This window comes from Cyprinodon tularosa, unplaced genomic scaffold (genome assembly GCF_016077235.1).
Source record: "Cyprinodon tularosa strain WSP-4 unplaced genomic scaffold, ASM1607723v1 ctg666, whole genome shotgun sequence".
Classification (NCBI taxonomy): Eukaryota; Metazoa; Chordata; class Actinopteri; order Cyprinodontiformes; family Cyprinodontidae; genus Cyprinodon; species Cyprinodon tularosa.
This window is the reverse complement of record NW_024039414.1, coordinates 143,677-162,747: the sequence shown is the minus strand read 5'-3', so window position 1 is coordinate 162,747 and position 19,071 is coordinate 143,677. Positions and strand designations below refer to the sequence as shown.

General features: G+C 40.2%; 1 protein-coding gene across 2 annotated transcripts in view; it reads right to left on the bottom strand.

Annotated features, from left to right (window-relative positions):
• The window catches only part of LOC119771359 (C-type mannose receptor 2-like), a 29,995-nt gene extending 11,224 nt beyond the window's left edge, over positions 1-18,771 (bottom strand). Inside the window, exons 1-2 of one of the 2 annotated variants that reach the window (XM_038267230.1) lie at positions 18,586-18,771; positions 2,017-2,388 (exon numbers count right to left, since the gene is read on the bottom strand). In XM_038267230.1, the coding sequence (XP_038123158.1) occupies positions 2,017-2,388; positions 18,586-18,619 (406 nt within the window). In that variant the 5' untranslated portion in view covers positions 18,620-18,771. Of the gene's footprint in view, positions 1-2,016; positions 2,389-2,501; positions 2,660-18,585 lie in introns of those variants that run through there. The other variant, XM_038267229.1, reaches the window with a different exon arrangement.
• Positions 18,772-19,071: the final 300 nt, after the last annotated feature.

Sequence of the window (19,071 nt, the reverse complement as noted above, 5' to 3'; positions counted from 1 at the left end):
GAGTCTGCCTTGCTGTGGCCTGCCTGCTAAACTTCAGCTAGATGAAAAAAAGAAGGGTGGGTGGGGGATGGGTGGGGGGGAGAAGGGGACAACAACAAATATAAGGCAATGTGAAAAATGACAATAATTATGAAACACTCAACCCCAATGTACAGATGGGGAGCTATTCAAAACTGATGTAGGGGTAGCAATCTGAGATTGATAAAAGAAATGACTGAACAGTTCCAAGAATCATCCTGTTGATTTTGAAGGAGACATTTTACAGTTTCTTTACATGTTTCCAAAGCAGAGGGACAGAAAATCCACCTCAGGTGGAGATGCAGCCTTAGCTGCTGCTTTTCCATATGACCTCAATTATGACGAAGATGATATTAGGCAACAAACCACAATAATACTTTTGGACATTAAGGATAAATGTCCATGTTTCATCTTATTTTTATTATCAGATTATGGCCGAAAGTAATGTAATGGGAATCCTTTTGTCTGCTGATGTCTAGCTCACTTAAAGAACACTAAAAATCAAATAAGGTTATTATTTCCTCTCAGGTCTGACCCTGTTTCTGTCCCAGTACCAAGGAGTTTTAGGTTTATCTCAAGGGTGTAACTTTGTGATGGAAGTTGGTGGCGACACTCTAAGGGTGGGGGCTAATGGACCTACAGTTAAGGGCTGGTTATACTCCTGCAGCAGTGTGTTGCAGGAGCTTGACGCAGACATTTTTGATTTATGCCCAGTATTGAAGCGCAGTCTGTGCTATACGCTGTGGGTCTAGATACGGCCGAGGCGGTGAGGAAGTGGGGGTGAGTTTGTCCGACAACGGAGGGACATGATGGTGAAAGATAGCGGGGATCAAGGTGGGAAAAGGGTCCCTGCATTCTTGCACACCTCGCTCTTCTAGCTGGTCCAACTTCACGAGTTGTTTTCCACAATTTCGGTCATAAAAACAAAATAAGCCGGCCTCCTATCTGCGGCCTTGTCTGCGGTCACCTACAATTTGGAATAGGTGCAGCAGAGTGTCTGAGGAGGGGCAGGGGACTCTTTATGTTCACTGCGACGCCTACACAGACGACCTCGTTTTGAAGTAGAAAATGAGCCTTTACTCGACATAAACGCTTTCAATAGGGTTTGTATTTTCTAAAACTAAACTCAAACATATATTTATTGAATGATTTCCTATTGTTCAGAACACAAAAGCACCATAATACACTGATATGTATGGGTAGTTAGACATTAATGTATCAAAAAAAGAATTAATAACAGCCGGTTCTGATGCCAGCAGCAATATATCATGCCTCCGTAGTAAGCGCACAATTTCAGTTTCATTCACCCGTCAGGAAAAATGTGGATTGATTGATGGATGTTTTCCCTTTCAGCTACTTCAGTGATTATCCTCCATCAAAAGCGGAAAATTTCTAAAATTGTCCCACATATTGCTGAGAGCCAAAATCTATGTATTGAAGTTATTGGTGGGGACATGTCCCCACCAGTCCTTCAGAAAGTTACGCCTGTGGTTTATCTTGGGACTGCCTCTGAGCTCTTGATTGTCTCTCTGTCCCAGTATTTTCTTGTGAGCAGTATGCACTCTATCAAAGCAGTTCAAGCTGGCAGTAACATCACCATTGAACCAACCATGTTCTGAACACTGCAATTCAGCATCCTCAATCCAACAAAGATTCTGAGAAAGTTGGTGGCTTTATTTTTGTTTCCTCATTTCTTATTGAGATCCAACTCAGCCACAAACCGAATCTCTCTTCTTCAGAGGTTCCTGTTACTACTGCTGATTAGGTTCCTGGTTTCTTTGTTGATATTAATACTTTTATGATCCATGTTGTTTCTGGTTAATTCCATCTACAAGAGTTTTCTATTTCTTTTTTCATATCTAATTCTTGGTAGCTTTCTAGTGAGGAGGGTGTTCTTTTTTATAGTCTCCTCTAAGGATGTTTATTGCAGAAATAAATAAAATTTTACTCTTAAGTTATAGGATTTTTAAAGACACAAATATAGTTGGAATTACTTACTGTCGAAGCAGAATGGGTTCCTTATGGTTGTAAAATATGACCCATACAGTCCCCCTTTGTAGTAATATCCACAGGGATGGTTATGTGTTATGGTCCATTTTATGTGATTTCGTTCTCCCTCCTTGTAGAATTCCTTTCCTGCAAGAGACCAGTGCCACCTTTGTGTGCTACCCAAATGCAGCCCAATCCACACCGCATCACTGTAGCCGTTTCCAACAGTTTTCAGGACCCTTTCCATCTCATTCATGTCATCAATTGTGGCCAGGTCGATGCACGATTCTCTGCAGTAGCTCTGTGCCTCAACCCAGGTTTTAGGAGTGTTGTAAAAGACATATTGGTGTTCATACACACACAGACCAACAGAACATAGTTCTGCAAAACAATAAAACATTTCTTTTCTCAATTAAGAATCATAAAGGTACACAAATAAAAAAAAAAATCAACAATTTTGATTAATAAAAATCAATGCTTAGATGGAAGCTCACCTGAAAGAAGCAGTAGTGTAATAATGCTTTTCATGACTTTCAAGTCTTTCAAAGATAACTTTATATTGAAAAAGTGACAAAAAAGATAAATCTTAAAGTATATAGCAGCAGTAGAATTGAAAATATAAGTCAGAGCCTGGTAAAAGGAAGACCCTAGCGTGATGGCTTAAGAGCTAAAGCCTGACAAATGGGTCTGTGCATTGTTTCCAGTTCTCAGTCTTGATTTCTACAGGGAGATTTCCTATTCTAATTACCCTTCCTCTTTATGTAAAACAGTATGAAAACCAGCCTAGTTTGACACTATGCCAACACCCAAGGTTTAAGTTTGACAGGCAGCAAGACTAAATTCAGATAAGATCACTCGGGAAAAATCCTTTAAATATCACTTTAACATGTATATGTATTCAATAATCATGAGACATGACACCAGATTATGACAGAAATTGTAATCTTACTCAGACCATAGAAGTTGCTTAGGGTTACCGAATGCAGTGGTTACCAACCGGACTTGCTTCTTGTTGAAGTGGCCCTGAATCCCAGTTCTGCCGCAACTCAATCTCATCATAACATCATACATTCTTGTAAACCAGGAGACATACATGGCTCCAGGCATATAAAACTATAACTCAGTGTCCAAGATAAAATTCAATTCCTTTCAGTGTATTTATATAGCTCCAATTCACAACACATGTCATCTCAAGGCACTTTACAGTTCAACCAGATCATACAGTCAAATTTATTTAAACTTTTCTATCTAAGGAAAAGCAGTTGATTGCATTGACTCATACGCAATCCCTCACACTAAGCATGCTTGTAGCGACAGTGGAGAGGAAAAACTCCCGTTTAACAGGAAGAAACCTCCAGCAGAACCAGGCTCAGTGTGAGCGGCCATCTGCCGAGGCCGACTGGAGTTCAAGGAGACAGAAGCAGAGATACAAAAAGCAGCTGTAAAAGGCGGCACTGTCCAGGAAACACACAGCCAGGCAGACGAGCTCCGAGCCAGCTCCCAAGCCAGAGGACGAAAAGAGCACATCAGCCAGTCACGGTCAGAGAAACAGGACTACACTGGAAAATAGGCCGATCTCCAGCATCTATAAATAAGGGTGCTGATGGAAGCAGCACAGCTGATATTTCTCTCCAGGATGGTATCACAGCCAAACAGGAAAAGACCAGATTAAGCTACTATGAGAAAAAGCAGAGAGAGCAGAACGTTAGAGATTAAACTAACATATTCTGCAGATTGGGAGAATACAGAAAGAATGAAGCAGAATGATGAAATGGGGGTCTGTATGTCCTCCAGAAGTCTAAACCTATAGCAACATAACTATAAAGATAGCTTAGGATAACCTGAGGATAACCTATAATCTTTATCAAAAAGGAATATTTTAAGCCTAGCCTTAAAAGTAGACAGGGTGTCTGCCTCACGGACTAAAACTGGTAGTTGGTTCCACAGGAGAGGAGCCTGATAACTAAAAGAACTGCCTCCCATTCTATTTTTAGAAATTTTAGGAACCACTAGTAAACCTGCAGATTGAGAGCGAAGTGCTCTGTTAGGAACATAAGGAACAATCAGATCTCTGATATAAGATGGAGCTTGGCCATTTAAGGCTTTATATGTAAGAAGGAGGATTTTAAATTCTATTCTTGATTTAACAGGAAGCCAATGAAGAGAAACCAGGATAGGAAAATATGATTTCTCTTTTTAATTTTCATCAGAACTCTGGCTGCAGCATTTTGGATCAGCTGAAGGCTTTTAACTACAGCTTGTGGACTTCCTGATAGTAAAGAATTACAATAGTCCAGCCTTGAAGTAACAAATGCATGGACTAGTTTCTCAGCATCAATCCTGGATCTTGCAAGATTCCTTTCATTTAGCTCTTGGCCCAGCATCTCTCTCCCGAATGCAAATTAACTTTCACCCACCTCCACCCCATCTCCTCCCTCATTTTCAGTCCCACTCATACTCTTGCTTATTCCACCACCAGTGTCCGGGCCCCGGGGGAAAACTTTTCTAATCCTTTTCTAGGTAACTCATCCAAGTGATTGTTGATTGACAGCATCTTCTGCCAGAGCCCAAGCGCCAAAGAACGTATTTAATTTATGTCTTTAACTGCTTCTATCTCCTCTAACCCCACTTGGCCCCAGCAGATGGCTGCTCACAATAAGCCTGGTTCTGCCGGAGGTTTCTTCCTGTTAAAAGGTAGTTTTCCTCTCCACTGTCTCTACATACATGCTCAGTGCAAGGGATTACAGAGTCGATGAGCCTGAGCAATCGGCTGGTTTTCCTTAGAGAGAAATATTTATATATAAGAATATGATTGTTACCTTTATAAATTAACTTAATGTTTTCTAATTGCAACTTTCCTCTGTGTGAGTCTCTCCAGGTTGAAATGTCAACAGGTGCATTATTTACATACATACACTTTCTATCCCTTTTCCTCAGAATGAATTAAAAAATCTAGAAGGTGTTTTCAATTAAGTGAAAGTAAGTAAAACCATTTACATGTTTTTCATAATTTGTTTTATTTTCTTTTTGCTATGTACTGTTTGTGTCATAATGGGCTTTAAAGATCTGACCCACATGCAGAGAAACACTCAGAGACCAAGGCTAAAAGTTAACTGGTTTATTGAGGGTTAGCAAAACCTCAGCGGACTGGTGAACCAGAACCGGAAACTCTGAAGGGAAGATCACAATGATCAGTTCAGGGACCGTGGGAAAAAAGACAGAGGCTTGTATATTGCTTGAGAGGCACTCATGATTTGGGGGGTCTTGGTTATTCCTTGGATCCAGTTTGTGGGGTTAAATCCAGAGAAGAATGAAGAGCGGACAGGCAGACTAACGTTGGACCCAGAGGAGTTAAAGAGCGGACTGTCACCTGATTTTCCAGAAGTGGACTTTAACAGATCATGTGGAGGTTTCCCCTGCTCAGTGTGACTCAGTTAATCCTTCCAGGGGTAGAAGGTCCAGGCTTATCCAGGGATACAGGAAGGCTACCTGCCGAAGAACAAAGACAAAGCAAGTTTAGACTCAGGGAGACAAGACTAAGGTTAGACTCTGCTAATCCCAGCTTGGCTAGAGTACCCAATACTGGCAAACACTCTGCCTTCGAGGTAGTGGCAGCCCGCTGCTCAAATACTCCTCTGGGAAAGACCCAACGAGGCGCAGGTGTGCAAGGAGGCCCAACGAGAGCAGGGCACCATCTGGTGGGGAGGACATAGTTTGGTTTAAAGGCTTAGCTTAACAATTTGATGTTCTATTTGAGAAGCAGAAATCATAGAACTAGGGTAACTCAGTTCAATTTAAATATCCTTTATTATCTCATAAGAAAATGGAATGTTTTAATACTTATAGGGGTTTCTTCAGCAAGTTGCTCTAGATTTTAATCGCCGTAGTCACGAATTATCTCCTGTCTTTATACTGTCAATCTGGTAAATCCTTTGACTGAAGACAGTCTGTTGGTGATTAACAATCTTTTGAAGATGATGCTCATGGTTTTTCTTAATGTTCTTCATGTTATGATGAATTCTTCTTTATAAAATCAAACAAGTTCTCAGAACAGAGCTGACCTTCTTAATTAACTTGTTAACCTTCTTTTAGTCATTTGCTCTGATACTGCTATTCCAGTACATGACAAGATCTCAACCTCTTCACTTATAGAGACTGATAGAAGATATGCAGCATCTTGCTGTAAACACTGAAGGATCTAAGCTTCATCAAAAATTACAGTCTAGTCTGTACTACTAGACAACAGTTAACACAGGTGTGTTATTTTGAGGAAACATTTGTGGTGTCTGAGCCTGTTTGTGCAGTTTAGGTAGTCCTCTCTCTCTCTCTCTCTCTCTCTCTCTCTCTCTCTCTCTCTCTCTCTCTCTCTCTCTCTCTCTCTCTCTCTCTCTCTCTCTCTCTCTCTCTCTCTCTCTCTCTCTCTCTCTCTCTCTCTCTCTTTCTGATAGGTGTGGCTTGGGAGTAGCTGGCTGCACACAGCTGAGACTGATCTTCATCTGGAGCAGTGTTTAAAGCCTGGCTACCTGTGTGCTCACTGCCTGATGGTCACCGTTTGTTGGTAGATGTGCCAACTTCTCTCCCTCGTGGAAATGATCTCTTCAGATTTTGAAATTGAAAGAATTAATCTTACCTGTGCTCTGTCTACCCAGGATCCAGCTCCAGATCAGTCTCCAGCTACCAAGCCACACCACCCACCTCCCTCTACTCCAACGGCTGCAGAGAGCTTGCCTGCCACCTCCAACTGCCCCTGATTCCAGAGACACCTTCCTTCACTGTCAGCCTGTGAACCAAAGAATAAACTTTGCACCTTTCTCCTAGCCTTGCTGTCTGCATTCTGGGTCCAGCACCTAGCTCCTCACAACATTACTACTTCTCCACATCAGCTTCTTTTCCCATGATCGTAACAGTGTTTGACCTCCTGTTTCTCCTGAAATCTACAATCATCTCATTGATTTTGACTTGATCAATAATCCTCACATAAAAATGAACAAAGAAAAACAGAACAAAGAAGTTAAAGAAATGATACAATGTAATTACAATAATTACAAAATGCAATGATACAAGGTAAAGCAACACTATGCAAGGTTTGACCCAAGTATTAACTTCATTTGTGATATATCACATGATTGATTTTTCAGGTCAATGGCACTTAGTGAGTAGTGACTTACGCCCATTTAAAGGAAATGGTGAACATGTGACTTCTTGTTACTTCTTGACACAACTTCAGTTTTACATGTGTTTTCCATTTCAAGGAAGCGTGATTTGAATACATTCAGAGAAGCAAACACACTGTCCAAACAGAAAGTAATATACAGTAACTAAGACAGTGAGAAAAAAAACAACTTATGTTTTTTTTCATTTAATAATTCTAGGGGAGTACCTGTTCAAAATGTATCATGACTAATTTATTAAAACATCTGTGCTCACTTTAATAAAGCATGAGCGATATTAATTTAAAATATTGGCATCAAATAGTGCCAGAGTGTCATGTTTGGGTTTTCAGACTCTGAATAGGAGCAATAACGGAGGCAATGATCAGTTAAGGGTTTTATTGAAGTTTTGTGGTGTACAGAGAGGAGTCCGGCAGGCAGGGCTGTCAGTATACTGCTGAAAGAGGTTTGGTGACAGGTGAGAAACAGTTCGGTGCAGGTAGAGGAGTGAGGGATGTGTGAGACTCACAGAGAGGAAGGCTTGGCGTCTGTTTGGGAGGATGGTGTCCAGTGGTCCAGTCTATTGGTGCAGGTCCGATTGGTGAGACCAGATGTTGGTGTCTGAGGGTGGACAGGCAGGTGAGCTCAGGCAGGAGGGCTTCTTTGGTTCTGAGGCCAGAAGCCTCACTGGTTCCTAGAGGCTGACTGAAAACGCCTCTAACGGGGGTCCAAAGCGCAGAGGTCTCTGGAGTGGTTTCTAGGCTTGGGATCCTGGATTCAACGCTGGAGCATTAACGAACTGACGCCCTCCTCCTGGTTCCAGCTCCTTAAAAAGGGTGGGAATCAGCCTGATGAGGAGCACCTGCCCATCCAGCCCTGCAGAGAGAGAAAAAAAGGACAAACCCAGCCTGCACCAATACACGCGCCCGCCAGTATCCCCAGAGTTACTGGCGGACCTGGTCTTTTGGGTGGAGGGGACACGACAAACGGAAATGACCGGTACCGCTGCAGTAAAGGCAAAGTTGGCCCCTTATGCGCTTATCCCGCTCCTCAGCTGACAGGTGGGCTCTACCTATCTGCATGGGCTCCTCGGTGGGCTGGCTAAGGATGGGCCGGGCTTGGGAAGGCACGGGAGGAGCTGAGGGGGAAGAACGTTGTACCGGAGGCTGATCGTGACTCCGCCTCTCACGAACCCTCTCCCTGAGTCGCTCGTCTACCCGAATAGCGAGGTCGATTAAATCCTCAAGACTGTCGGGTTTGTCACGGCTGGCTAGCTCGTCCTTTAATCTTTTTGACAGAGCATTGAGGAACACGGCTTTTAAAGTGCGGTAGTCCCAGCCAGCTTGAGCTGCCAAAGTGCGGAAGTCGACTGTAAAGTCGGCAACCGATCGACTTCCCTGTTTGAGCGACCATAATTTCTTAGCCGCCTCCTCCTCCCCCATGGAGGAGGCGAACGTTCTTTTGAAGCGATCCAGAAAATCGGCATAGCTGTAATCGAGGATTGTTTCCTCATCAATAAAAGACTCAGCCCATTTTAAGGCTCTGTCTCGGAAAAGACCTATTAAATAGGAGATCTTGTGGGCGTCGTCAGGAAAAGACCGAGGAGAACGACTGAAAACTAGAGAGCATTGTAAAAGGAATCCCCTGGACTTACTCAGATCTCCAGTGAACGGTTTGGGGACCGGAGTGGAAACCCCCACGTCGGGCGCAGATGATGCTGCGGGGACAACGGGAGCACTGGCTGCAGGCGGAGGAACAGAGGTAGGTGGGTTAACATTCAGCAACGTCTTCACATCCTGCAGTTCCCGGGTTAGGGAGCTCATAGTCTGCATAACCTGTGTCTGCTGTTGAATCATGGTCTGAATCAGGGCTTCATGCTGGCCTAGCAGTAAACCCTGGTGGGAAATAGCGCTGCGTAATTGCTCTCCAGAGTCAGCTTGGTCAGTTCGTTCTGTCATGTTTGGGTTTTCAGACTCTGAATAGGAGCAATAACGGAGGCAATGTTCAGTTAAGGGTTTTATTGAAGTTTTGTGGTGTACAGAGAGGAGTCCGGCAGGCAGGGCTGTCAGGATACTGCTGGAAGAGGTTTGGTGACAGGTGAGAAACAGTTCGGTGCAGGTAGAGGAGTGAGGGATGTGTGAGACTCACAGAGAGGAAGGCTTGGCGTCTGTTTGGGAGGATGGTGTCCAGTGGTCCAGTCTATTGGTGCAGGTCCGATTGGTGAGACCAGATGGTGGTGTCTGAGGGTGGACAGGCAGGTGAGCTCAGGCAGGAGGGCTTCTTTGGTTCTGAGGCCAGAAGCCTCACTGGTTCCTAGAGGCTGACTGAAAACGTCTCTAACAGGGGTCCAAAGCGCAGAGGTCTCTGGAGTGGTTTCTAGGCTTGGGATCCTGGATTCAACGCTGGAGCATTAACGAACTGACGCCCTCCTCCTGGTTCCAGCTCCTTAAAAAGGGTGGGAATCAGCCTGATGAGGAGCACCTGCCCATCCAGCCCTGCAGAGAGAGAAAAAAAGGACAAACCCAGCCTGCACCAAGGACTAGGAGTATGACACAGAGGTGTTAGGTTTATTCAATGATGATTATAAAGTTAATGTGTGTGCATATGAAACATTGAAGAAATAAGATGCTACATTCTGACCTGTGATTCAATCAGGAGGGTCATTCTAGAAATTGCCGTCAGCCAGAAGGCATTTACAGGGTCATTTCACTCTATGACCTGCCTCCGGCCAGTTGGTCATAAAACAGGGTCACTCTGTTTTATGACCTGCATCCAGCTAGATAATCATTGCAGGGTCTTCTGCCCTAAGACCCACCCATTGTGTCATGTTCTGTTAATAAAAGACTCTGCTGTTCTGTTGGGATGAAGAAAGGTGCTGAACTGTGAGCAGCTAGCCTTTCTCCTCCTGCAGGAAGCTCTGTTTGAAAATCCCTTTGTGCATCAGATTCATTTTTGTCCTATATTAAATATGAACTCACAATATTTAAACCCAACAGGCGGTTTGACATTGCTTTTTCTTTATTTAAGCTGTTTGGTCAAAGTCACACTAGTTTTACACTTGGTCTTGTGAATTTTAATGTTTTTTCACAACAGTTTATCAATAAAAAAAATAAATAAATAGGAATCCAAATTATGAACAGCAAAAATATATTCAATCTTTTATTTAGGAAGAAAAAGAGAGAAAAACATACATGATTTTTCTATTTATTGATGCCTTTCTCTGAAGAACAAATAAATACAGTTAGAGATCAAACATTCCTAATCAAGTTATTAACTAGTGAATACATATGTATTTCTCATTAACTATCAGAATCAGAATAACTTTATTAATCCCTTAGGGGAAATTCTTTTCTTGCAGAGCAACCGTTTACAGAAGAGAGAAAAATAAGATTATAAGTACGTAAATATAAAGTAAGTTAAGTTAACCCTTACCCTAATAAAATAGAATAATATAAATGAAATTAGTAAAATTGCAACCCACACAGGAAAATTACACCCTTCACCATAAACAGTGTAAAATAAGACAAGGATCAGACTATATACAGTCGACAGTATTTACAGTGCTGCTCAGTACCAAATTACAATGGTAATATGATGGATAAACCTTAAAATAAACATGATTCATTCAGACTGTAAGTCATGGTTAGTTCTTTTATCTGCTTTACTTGCACATAGAAAGGTGATTAACAAAGGTCAGACCAGGCAACCAAGCTACTTTAACGTTTGAGTTAGAAATGATAAAACTTTGACAGGTTTCCTCACTATGGTCTGGAAAAAGTCTGATTTAAATCTAACAATAGGGAGATTAAGCTAGCAGCTCATCAATGAAATTAAATGATTAAAATCACCAGTAGAAACATGCATGGAACTGGTCAGAATTAGAGAACTGATTATGAGAAAGCATATTCTCTAGACAATGGTTATAAACCTGATTTTATTGATTCCACTTTTAAAATGTTTTAATGATCATTGAAGATATACATCTAAATATGTTTCATAGTAAATTAGCATTAGTTTAATTCTAAACAGACATAAGCAAAAACATCAAACTTTATTAATAAGTACTCTGATTTTCTAAAGCTGTTATAGTTTCTATGACAAATCATTTGTAGGTTAACTTCTATTTTGTGTTATATTTACAAAGCTTTTCATGGAGATCCATTCCTTGTGCACATCTTTTCCTTTATTATGGGTCATAAACAGCAGGTTCCTTGGTAAAAACTTTTCCATCCGAGTTAGTTTTCCACCGTAGAGTCAAATTTCCAGTTATGTTCTCACTTGCTTTCAGCCTTATCTAGGGAAAAATATATTTACATTGTTGTTAATTACAGCAAAAATGTTTCTTGAATTGTTGCACTCAGATTAGTTAACGTACACGCTTCCTTTCGGGGGAATCATCTGAGTCCATATGATGCCATATGGACCAAATCTGTTATGGTTCTTATTTGTTGTTACTCTGAGTTTTCTGTTATCAGTTGTTTTGTTTTTATTTTCCATGATCTTCAAACATTCTTTAGTTACTCTCTGTTGCCCGCTTGTGATTATTTTCTTTTCCCTTGGATTCCCTCTTGCCATTTCCACCCACACCTGCTCCCCATTCAGCTCGTTAGTCCATCCTTTTGTTTGGTTGTCCTTAAATACTCCACCTCTGCAGTCACTCAGTGCTGGTTCCTTCTTGTTGCTGTACTGTCTACTCTGCTCGTCTCTCCCCGGCTCCTCAGACTCGTCTTTACCCTGATGTCTCCATGATTTTGGTTTGTTTTATATTTTAAGTTGGATTTCTGGATTTCTGCCTCTGCTGCTTTTTGGTCTACAATTAAACCTCTCAGAACTCATCCCTGCTTCACTTGTCTCTGCATCTGGGTCCTCAAGCAACCTCACCACCCATTGTTGACAACATCATGTTAAAAATTTATTTATTTTTTTTTTCATGCATTTTTGGGGTGTTTCAAGACCATCTCTTTGTGTTTATAGAAGGACCTCTGCCTTGCACATGCCCTTCCTTCCAGACAGATTTACAACAAATAAAACTGGGCTCACAATTACAAGACACTGAATAATCTACCCAGCTCACTCTGCTTCAGACACAGCTAAAATATGTTTTACAAATCACTTGTCTTCATTATGCTCAATGTTCATGAGAAGCTCTCATTTCTTCTGTTAGAAGTAAGATAATATTTTCATTATAAAATATTTTATTCTACTCTATAATTAGAATTTCACACAAAGGGTTAATATGTAAAGCCTGATGACGTGCATTAAAAGGAGATTGTCCAGGATGTTGTCTGTTGATTCATGGTGAACTCGTATAAAGCATTTACATACTGTATGTTGCACCACTTGCCTCCTTCAGTAATTTTAATTGACTGTTTTCAGATCAAACTATTTTTTATTATTTTGACTTCTGTAACACTGTAACCACGTCATTGAAAGCTCTTGTGACCCATTCTCCACTGCTTGGCTTTTATTTATCCTTTAATTCTGCTGCTCAGCTCTCAGTCAGCAGGACCTTGATCTCCAAACCAGTAAAAATTTTCATCTTCATTCTCTATTCCCTATTCATGAATAAATACCTTCTGACAATCGTAGGAAGTGATACCCTTATATGGAATTATCGGTTTGGTAATTATGCAGATTTGCAAGAACGTCATAAACGACAATCATTTATGCACAGATGGATGCATCATGTTTATGAGAATCATTCATGACCATTAACTAAAGTCAATGACTTTTTTTAAAATCTGATGCGGTGTGTTCGCAGGGAGCCCATAGGAGAAAATGCATGAGAAATTTAGGGCAAGAATATGAAAATATTGTTGCCTGAGGCCCATTGTGTTGGACTTGATTCCCAAATCACTGTTATTATAACCTTTTTAGAAACAAAGACGATCAAAAGTGCTAAGAGATATTTTTTATAAAGTTGCTTGCCTTGTTTTCTATAACTAGATACATAGCCAATCAGGGGAGTCACACAATACCTACAGTTTAAACAATCATTCCCAAAACCTCCTATTTCTCAAAGGAAATAGGAGAATAATGAAACAGGCTGCTGACTCACTAATCTGCAAAGTCTAAATGTATGGTAATCTGCACCTTTCAAGGATATATATGGTCATGAAAAGCAAACAAAGATTCAAAGACACCAGGATTTGGACCTTGACTTTAAATGAATCTTAACAGCAGAGGCTTTTTTCTGCATCTTATTCTTCATTTTCCTCTCGCAACCTTTGCCTATTTAATTACGTAACATTTTCTTTCTTCTTTGACCATATGGATTCCTAGTTTGGGCTTAAACTGGAGCTCAGGAAAGAAATTTAAAATAAGCCTGATGGTTTTGTTTTCATTTAATAAAATGTGAACGCTTTGTCTGAAATGTAATCAGTTTAGGAGGAAACATCATTTTGTATTTTTGTCAATGGATGAACAAAGATGATTAAACAGATGAGTCTAAAGACTTACTTGCTCCAAGATGCTGTTTTGCACTGCACGGTCATTTAGATCCAATGTTGAGCCACTTTGGCTGATTCTCAGTTTTATGAACCGCAGGTTGTTTTCTTCAACAGAGCAAAAAAGGAAAAACACCTTATTTTTACTTCTCCATAGCATAGATTTGAACCTAAAGTAGTTAAATATTGTTAACTAAATAAAGTTGTAATAATAGTTTGAGATGATGAGTTTGCATCAAGAAAACAAGTTCTTAAAAGACTGGGTTGATAACTGTCACCTTAACAGAGGAAATATGGCCAAAAACAACACTAAGGTTGCTCAATACTTCTGCATTATGATAACTCCAATATAACGGGTATTTTAAGACATCTGAGATAGAATAGAAGGGAAAAAAGAAATAATTTCTGCATTGATGGCTGATCTTAAGTCTCCTCTCCAGAGTTATATTTAAGGTTAATTCTCAGCTGAAGCTGGTTTTAAATCACCTTTATAAGCAACTGAATTTGCAAGAATGTACAAAAGGTGAATGGTTAAAACTTGCAAACAGAAACAAGAAAAGAAGTACTTACTGCATTTACAGAGGAATGGATGTGCTTCTGTACATATCTTAGATCCCCATTTACCAGATTGCGTCTTTAAAAGAGCAACACAGTCCTCTGAACTTTTACGAATATACTCTTGTCGATACCGCCAGTACCTAAATGAGGAGTCTGACATGTCTGACCATTCCCATGAGTCTCTGAAGAGGCCGACAAACAAATCCTTTCCCTGAGACATATTCTGAACAATCTCATACTCCTCATCATTCCTCAAGCTGACCAGGTCTGTGTATTTCTTTCTGCAGAGATCTCGAGAATCCAGCCAGTCCATTGCCTTGTCTATGAGGATGTACTGATCAACTCCTTGTTTTGTTTCTAAAAAGACACGTTTTACAGTTTTAATGCATATTTGAGAATTAGCTTCTGGCAAAACAGAAATGACACATTGAGTGAAAAACCTGTCTAAAAAGTCTGTTACAAGTCTTTTAACCTTTCATCTATGATTTTTGAGGAAATCAGCTTCTAATAAAATAATAATTAACATCCACTGTGAAATAGCTGAGTCATTATAACAAAACTTCTTTAAAATAATTTCAATTTAGAGCATAACTTGCAAAAAAAAGTATTTTGAATTTATCATCCTCCACTGCTTAGGCACAATACAAGTTTTTCCTAATTATAGAATAAATAAAGTCATAAAGCACCTTTATTAAAGCAAATAAAAAAATAAACAGGACACTGTGTTTGCCTAACATGAATCGAACTCCTGTTGTGCCATATGCCATGATCATGGTTCTTAGACATTGGGAACCAGTGTCCATGTTCCATCTTGACATGATGACCAGAGAAGTAGCCGCAGCTTTGGTGAAGAAACAACTGCAACTCCCCATTTCAGCCAAGGCCTCCACAGGCAAGTCACGTGGCATCCCACAGAGGTGTGACCAACCACCCCCCTCTGTGTGAGGACAGACAAAATCACCACAGTGGAGATCCAAGGCCCAGGAGGAGCCCAGATCTCCAGAACCTTCAAATATAATTCATCATGGACCTTTCAGAACCAAAATGCTGTAAAACAGACCTTTTGCAACACATTTCTCTTGAGTTTCATAACTTATAGAGCCAGGCTGGAAAGAAGGCCTGCCTTTATGAACCACTGTGACAAAGAGGACCCCTACTGTGAGCCTTTGGGAAAGAGAGATAGCCTGCCTTGCTGTGGCCTGCCTGCTAAACTCCAGCTGGATGAAAACTAAACCTTCCAAATGGACATGGACAAAAAGGTTTGCAGGTCTGGAATAATTAAGGACAGAACAAACAACATGTGTTTACTGATGAGTAAAGACAACGCTAACAGAATAGACTGCGTGCTATGCTATGCTACAGGAATATATGTTGAGCTGTTGCTGAAGCTTGGACAAGCTTTATTTCCTTAAGGGTTTAAACACTGATATAACATTAGAGTTCATGTATTCCTCATATGCTCAATACATTTCCATTATGACCAAGAGTCATTTAGTGGAATCCTGATGTCTATTCACTGCTAGCTATTTCAAAGAGGGTAAACAATCATGGAAATACATGGAGACAACAACAAATATAAGGGAATGTGAAAAATAACAATGATTATGAATCACTCAATCCCAATGTACAGATGGGGAGCTATTCAAAACTGATAAAAACTTGATAAAAGAAATGACTGAACAGTTCCAAGAATCATCCTGTTGATTTTGAAGGAGACATTTTACAGTTTCTTTACATGCTTCCAAAGCAGAGGGACTGAACATCCACCTCAGGTGGAGATGCAGCCTTGGGTCTAGATACGGCCGAGGCGGTGAGGAAATTGGGGGTGAGTTTGTCCGACAACGGAGGGACATGACGGTGAAAAATAGCGGGGATCAAGGTGGGAAAAGGGTCCCTGCGTTCTTGCACACCTCACTCTTCTAGCTGGTCCAACTTCACGAGTTGTTTTCCACAATTTCGGTCATAAAAACAAAATAAGCCGGCCTCCTATCTGCGGCCTTGTCTGCGGTCACCTACAATTTGGAATAGGTGCAGCAGAGTGTCTGCGGAGGGGCCGGGGACATCTTTATGTTCACTGCGACGCCTACAGAGACCACCTAGTTTTGAAGTAGAAAATGAGCCTTTACTCAACATAAACGCTTTCAATAGGGTTTGTATTTTCTAAAACTGAACTCAAACATATATTTATTGAATGATTTCCTATTGTTCAGAACACAAAAGAACCATAATACACTGATATGTATGGGTAGTTAGACATTAATGTATCAAAAAAAGAATTAATAACAGCCGGTTCTGATGCCAGCAGCAATATATCATGCCTCCGTAGTAAGCGCACAATTTCAGTTTCATTCACCCGTCAGGAAAAATGTGGATTGATTGATTGATGTTTTCCCTTTCAGCTACTTCAGTGATTATCCTCCATCAAAAGTGGCAAAATAAAATTTATAAAATTGTCCCACATATTGCTGAGAGCCAAAATCTATGTATTGAAGTTATTGGTGGGGACATGTCCCCACCAGTCCTTCAGAAAGTTACGCCTGTGGTTTATCTTGGGACTGTCTCTGAGTTCTTGATTGTCCCTCAGTCCCAGTATTTTCTTGTGAGCAGTATGCACTCTATCAAAGCTGTTCAAGCCAGCAGTAACATCACCATTGAACCAACCATGTTCTGAACACTGCATTTCAGCGTCCTCAATCCAACAAAGATTCTGAGAAAGTTGGTGGCTTTATTTTTGCTTCCTCATTTTTCATTGAGATCCAACTCAGCCACAAACCGAATCTCTCTTCCTCAGAGGTTCCTGTTACTACTGCTGATTAGGTTCCTGGTTTCTTTGTTGATATTAGGGCTACAACTAACGATTATTTTAAAAATCGATCAATTGGCAAATTATAAATTGTATTTGGAATAAAAATGAGAGAACTAGGGGTGCTAAAAAACACATCCTCCAAAGACAGATATTTACATGGGAATGTGGCATATAATTAATTGACATATTACTGATCTTGCTGGATTTTATTCTGCTTTACTTCCATAAATTGCAGGATCTTCTTTACTTTATCTTTGCCAGAAGATTTAAACTTTAAAAGCCTTGCCCTCATAATTTGCAAGTTAATTTATTTATAAAGAAAATATAAACGCTGCTTTAAGCTAATTCAAATGAAATTAAAAGTAAAATAAGTAGCCAACATTATCACTGTCTGTAACCTACTAACACGGTAAGGAAAGCATCAGATGAGCTACCTGAGAATCTAACGTTACATTTCTCCACTTTAAAACGAAACAAACATGGTCGCTCACCCTGCTGATCAGCTCTCTTCACTGCCATCAAAGGCTCCAATGTGTTTCCTTTTCAGGTGCTTCCGTGCCATGATAATTTGTTTTTACAAAAGCTGCATGTTACGACTTTTTTCGCTTTACAAAGAACAGGCTGTCTGCGAATTGAGACGCAGCTTGCGTTTGCGGTATCGGTCATTAGAACAGTTGACGTTACTGCCTTTTGAAAACAGCCTTTGCTCACCTGCGGCGCTGGCTCGCTCTGCCGTATTTTTTTTTTCTTCCCCCGCTTCAGTCAAGTGGCAGTGATGACGGCGGCAGCGGATGACGCATTAATCGCGCGACTCAACTAATCAATGATGAAATTCGTTGCCAACGCTTTTAAAAGTTGATTTTTATTGATTTTATCGATTCGTTGTTGCAGCCTTAGTTGATATTTTTACTTTTATGATCCATGTTGTTTCTGGTTAATTCCATCTACAAGAGTTTTCTATTTTTCTTTGTTTTAGTGTTTTTATATCTAATACTTTGTAGCTTTCTAGTGAGGAGGGTGTTCTTCTTGTAGTCTGCTCTAAGGATGTTTATTGCACATATAAATAATATTTTAGTCTTAATTCTTGATTAATTCTTAATTCTTAAAAGATTTTTAAAGACACAAATATAGTTGGAATTACTTACTGTCGAAGCAGAATGGGTACCTTAAGGTTTGAAACCATGACCTATTCAGTGTTCCTTTGTAGTAATGTCCACAGGGATAGTCATGTGTTATGGTCCATTTTATGTAATTTCGTTCTCCCTCCTTGTAGAATTCCTTTCCTGCAAGAGACCAATGCCACCTTTGTGTGCTGCCCAAATGCAGCCGATTCCACACCGCATCACTGTAGTCGTTTCCAACAGTTTTCAGGACCCTTTCCATCTCATTCATGTCATCAATTGTGGCCAGGTCGATGCACGATTCTCTGCAGTAGCTCTGTGCCTCAACCCAGGTTTTAGGAGTGTTGTAAAAGACATATTGGTGTTCATACACACAGAACATAGTTCTGCAAAACAATAAAACATTTCTTTTCTCAATTAAGAATCATAAAAGTACACACATAAAAAAAATCAACAATTTTGATTAATAAAAAAACACTGCTTAGATGGAAGCTTACCTGAAAGAAGCATTAGTGTAATAATGCTTTTCATGACTTTCAAGGCTTTTAAAGATAATTTTATATTGAAAAAGTGACAACAAAGATAAATCTTAAAGTATATAGAAGCAGTAGAATTGAAAATATAAGTCAGAGCCTGGTAAAAGGAAGACCCTAGTGTGATGGCTTAAGAGCTTAAGCCTGACAAATGGGTCTGTGCATTGTTTCCAGTTCTCAGTCTTCATTTCTACAGGGAGATGTCCTATTCTAATTACCCTTCCTCTTTATGTAAAACAGTATGAAAACCAGTCTAGTTTGACACTATGCCAACACCCAAGGTTTAAGTTTGACAGGCAGCAAGACTAAATTCAGATAAGATCACTCGGGAAAAATCCTTTAAATATCACTCTAACATGTATATGTATTCAATTAGATTAGATTAGATGAGCTTTATTGATCTCACAGCGGAGAAATTCACTCGTCACATGTTGGCATAGAAGTTACAGA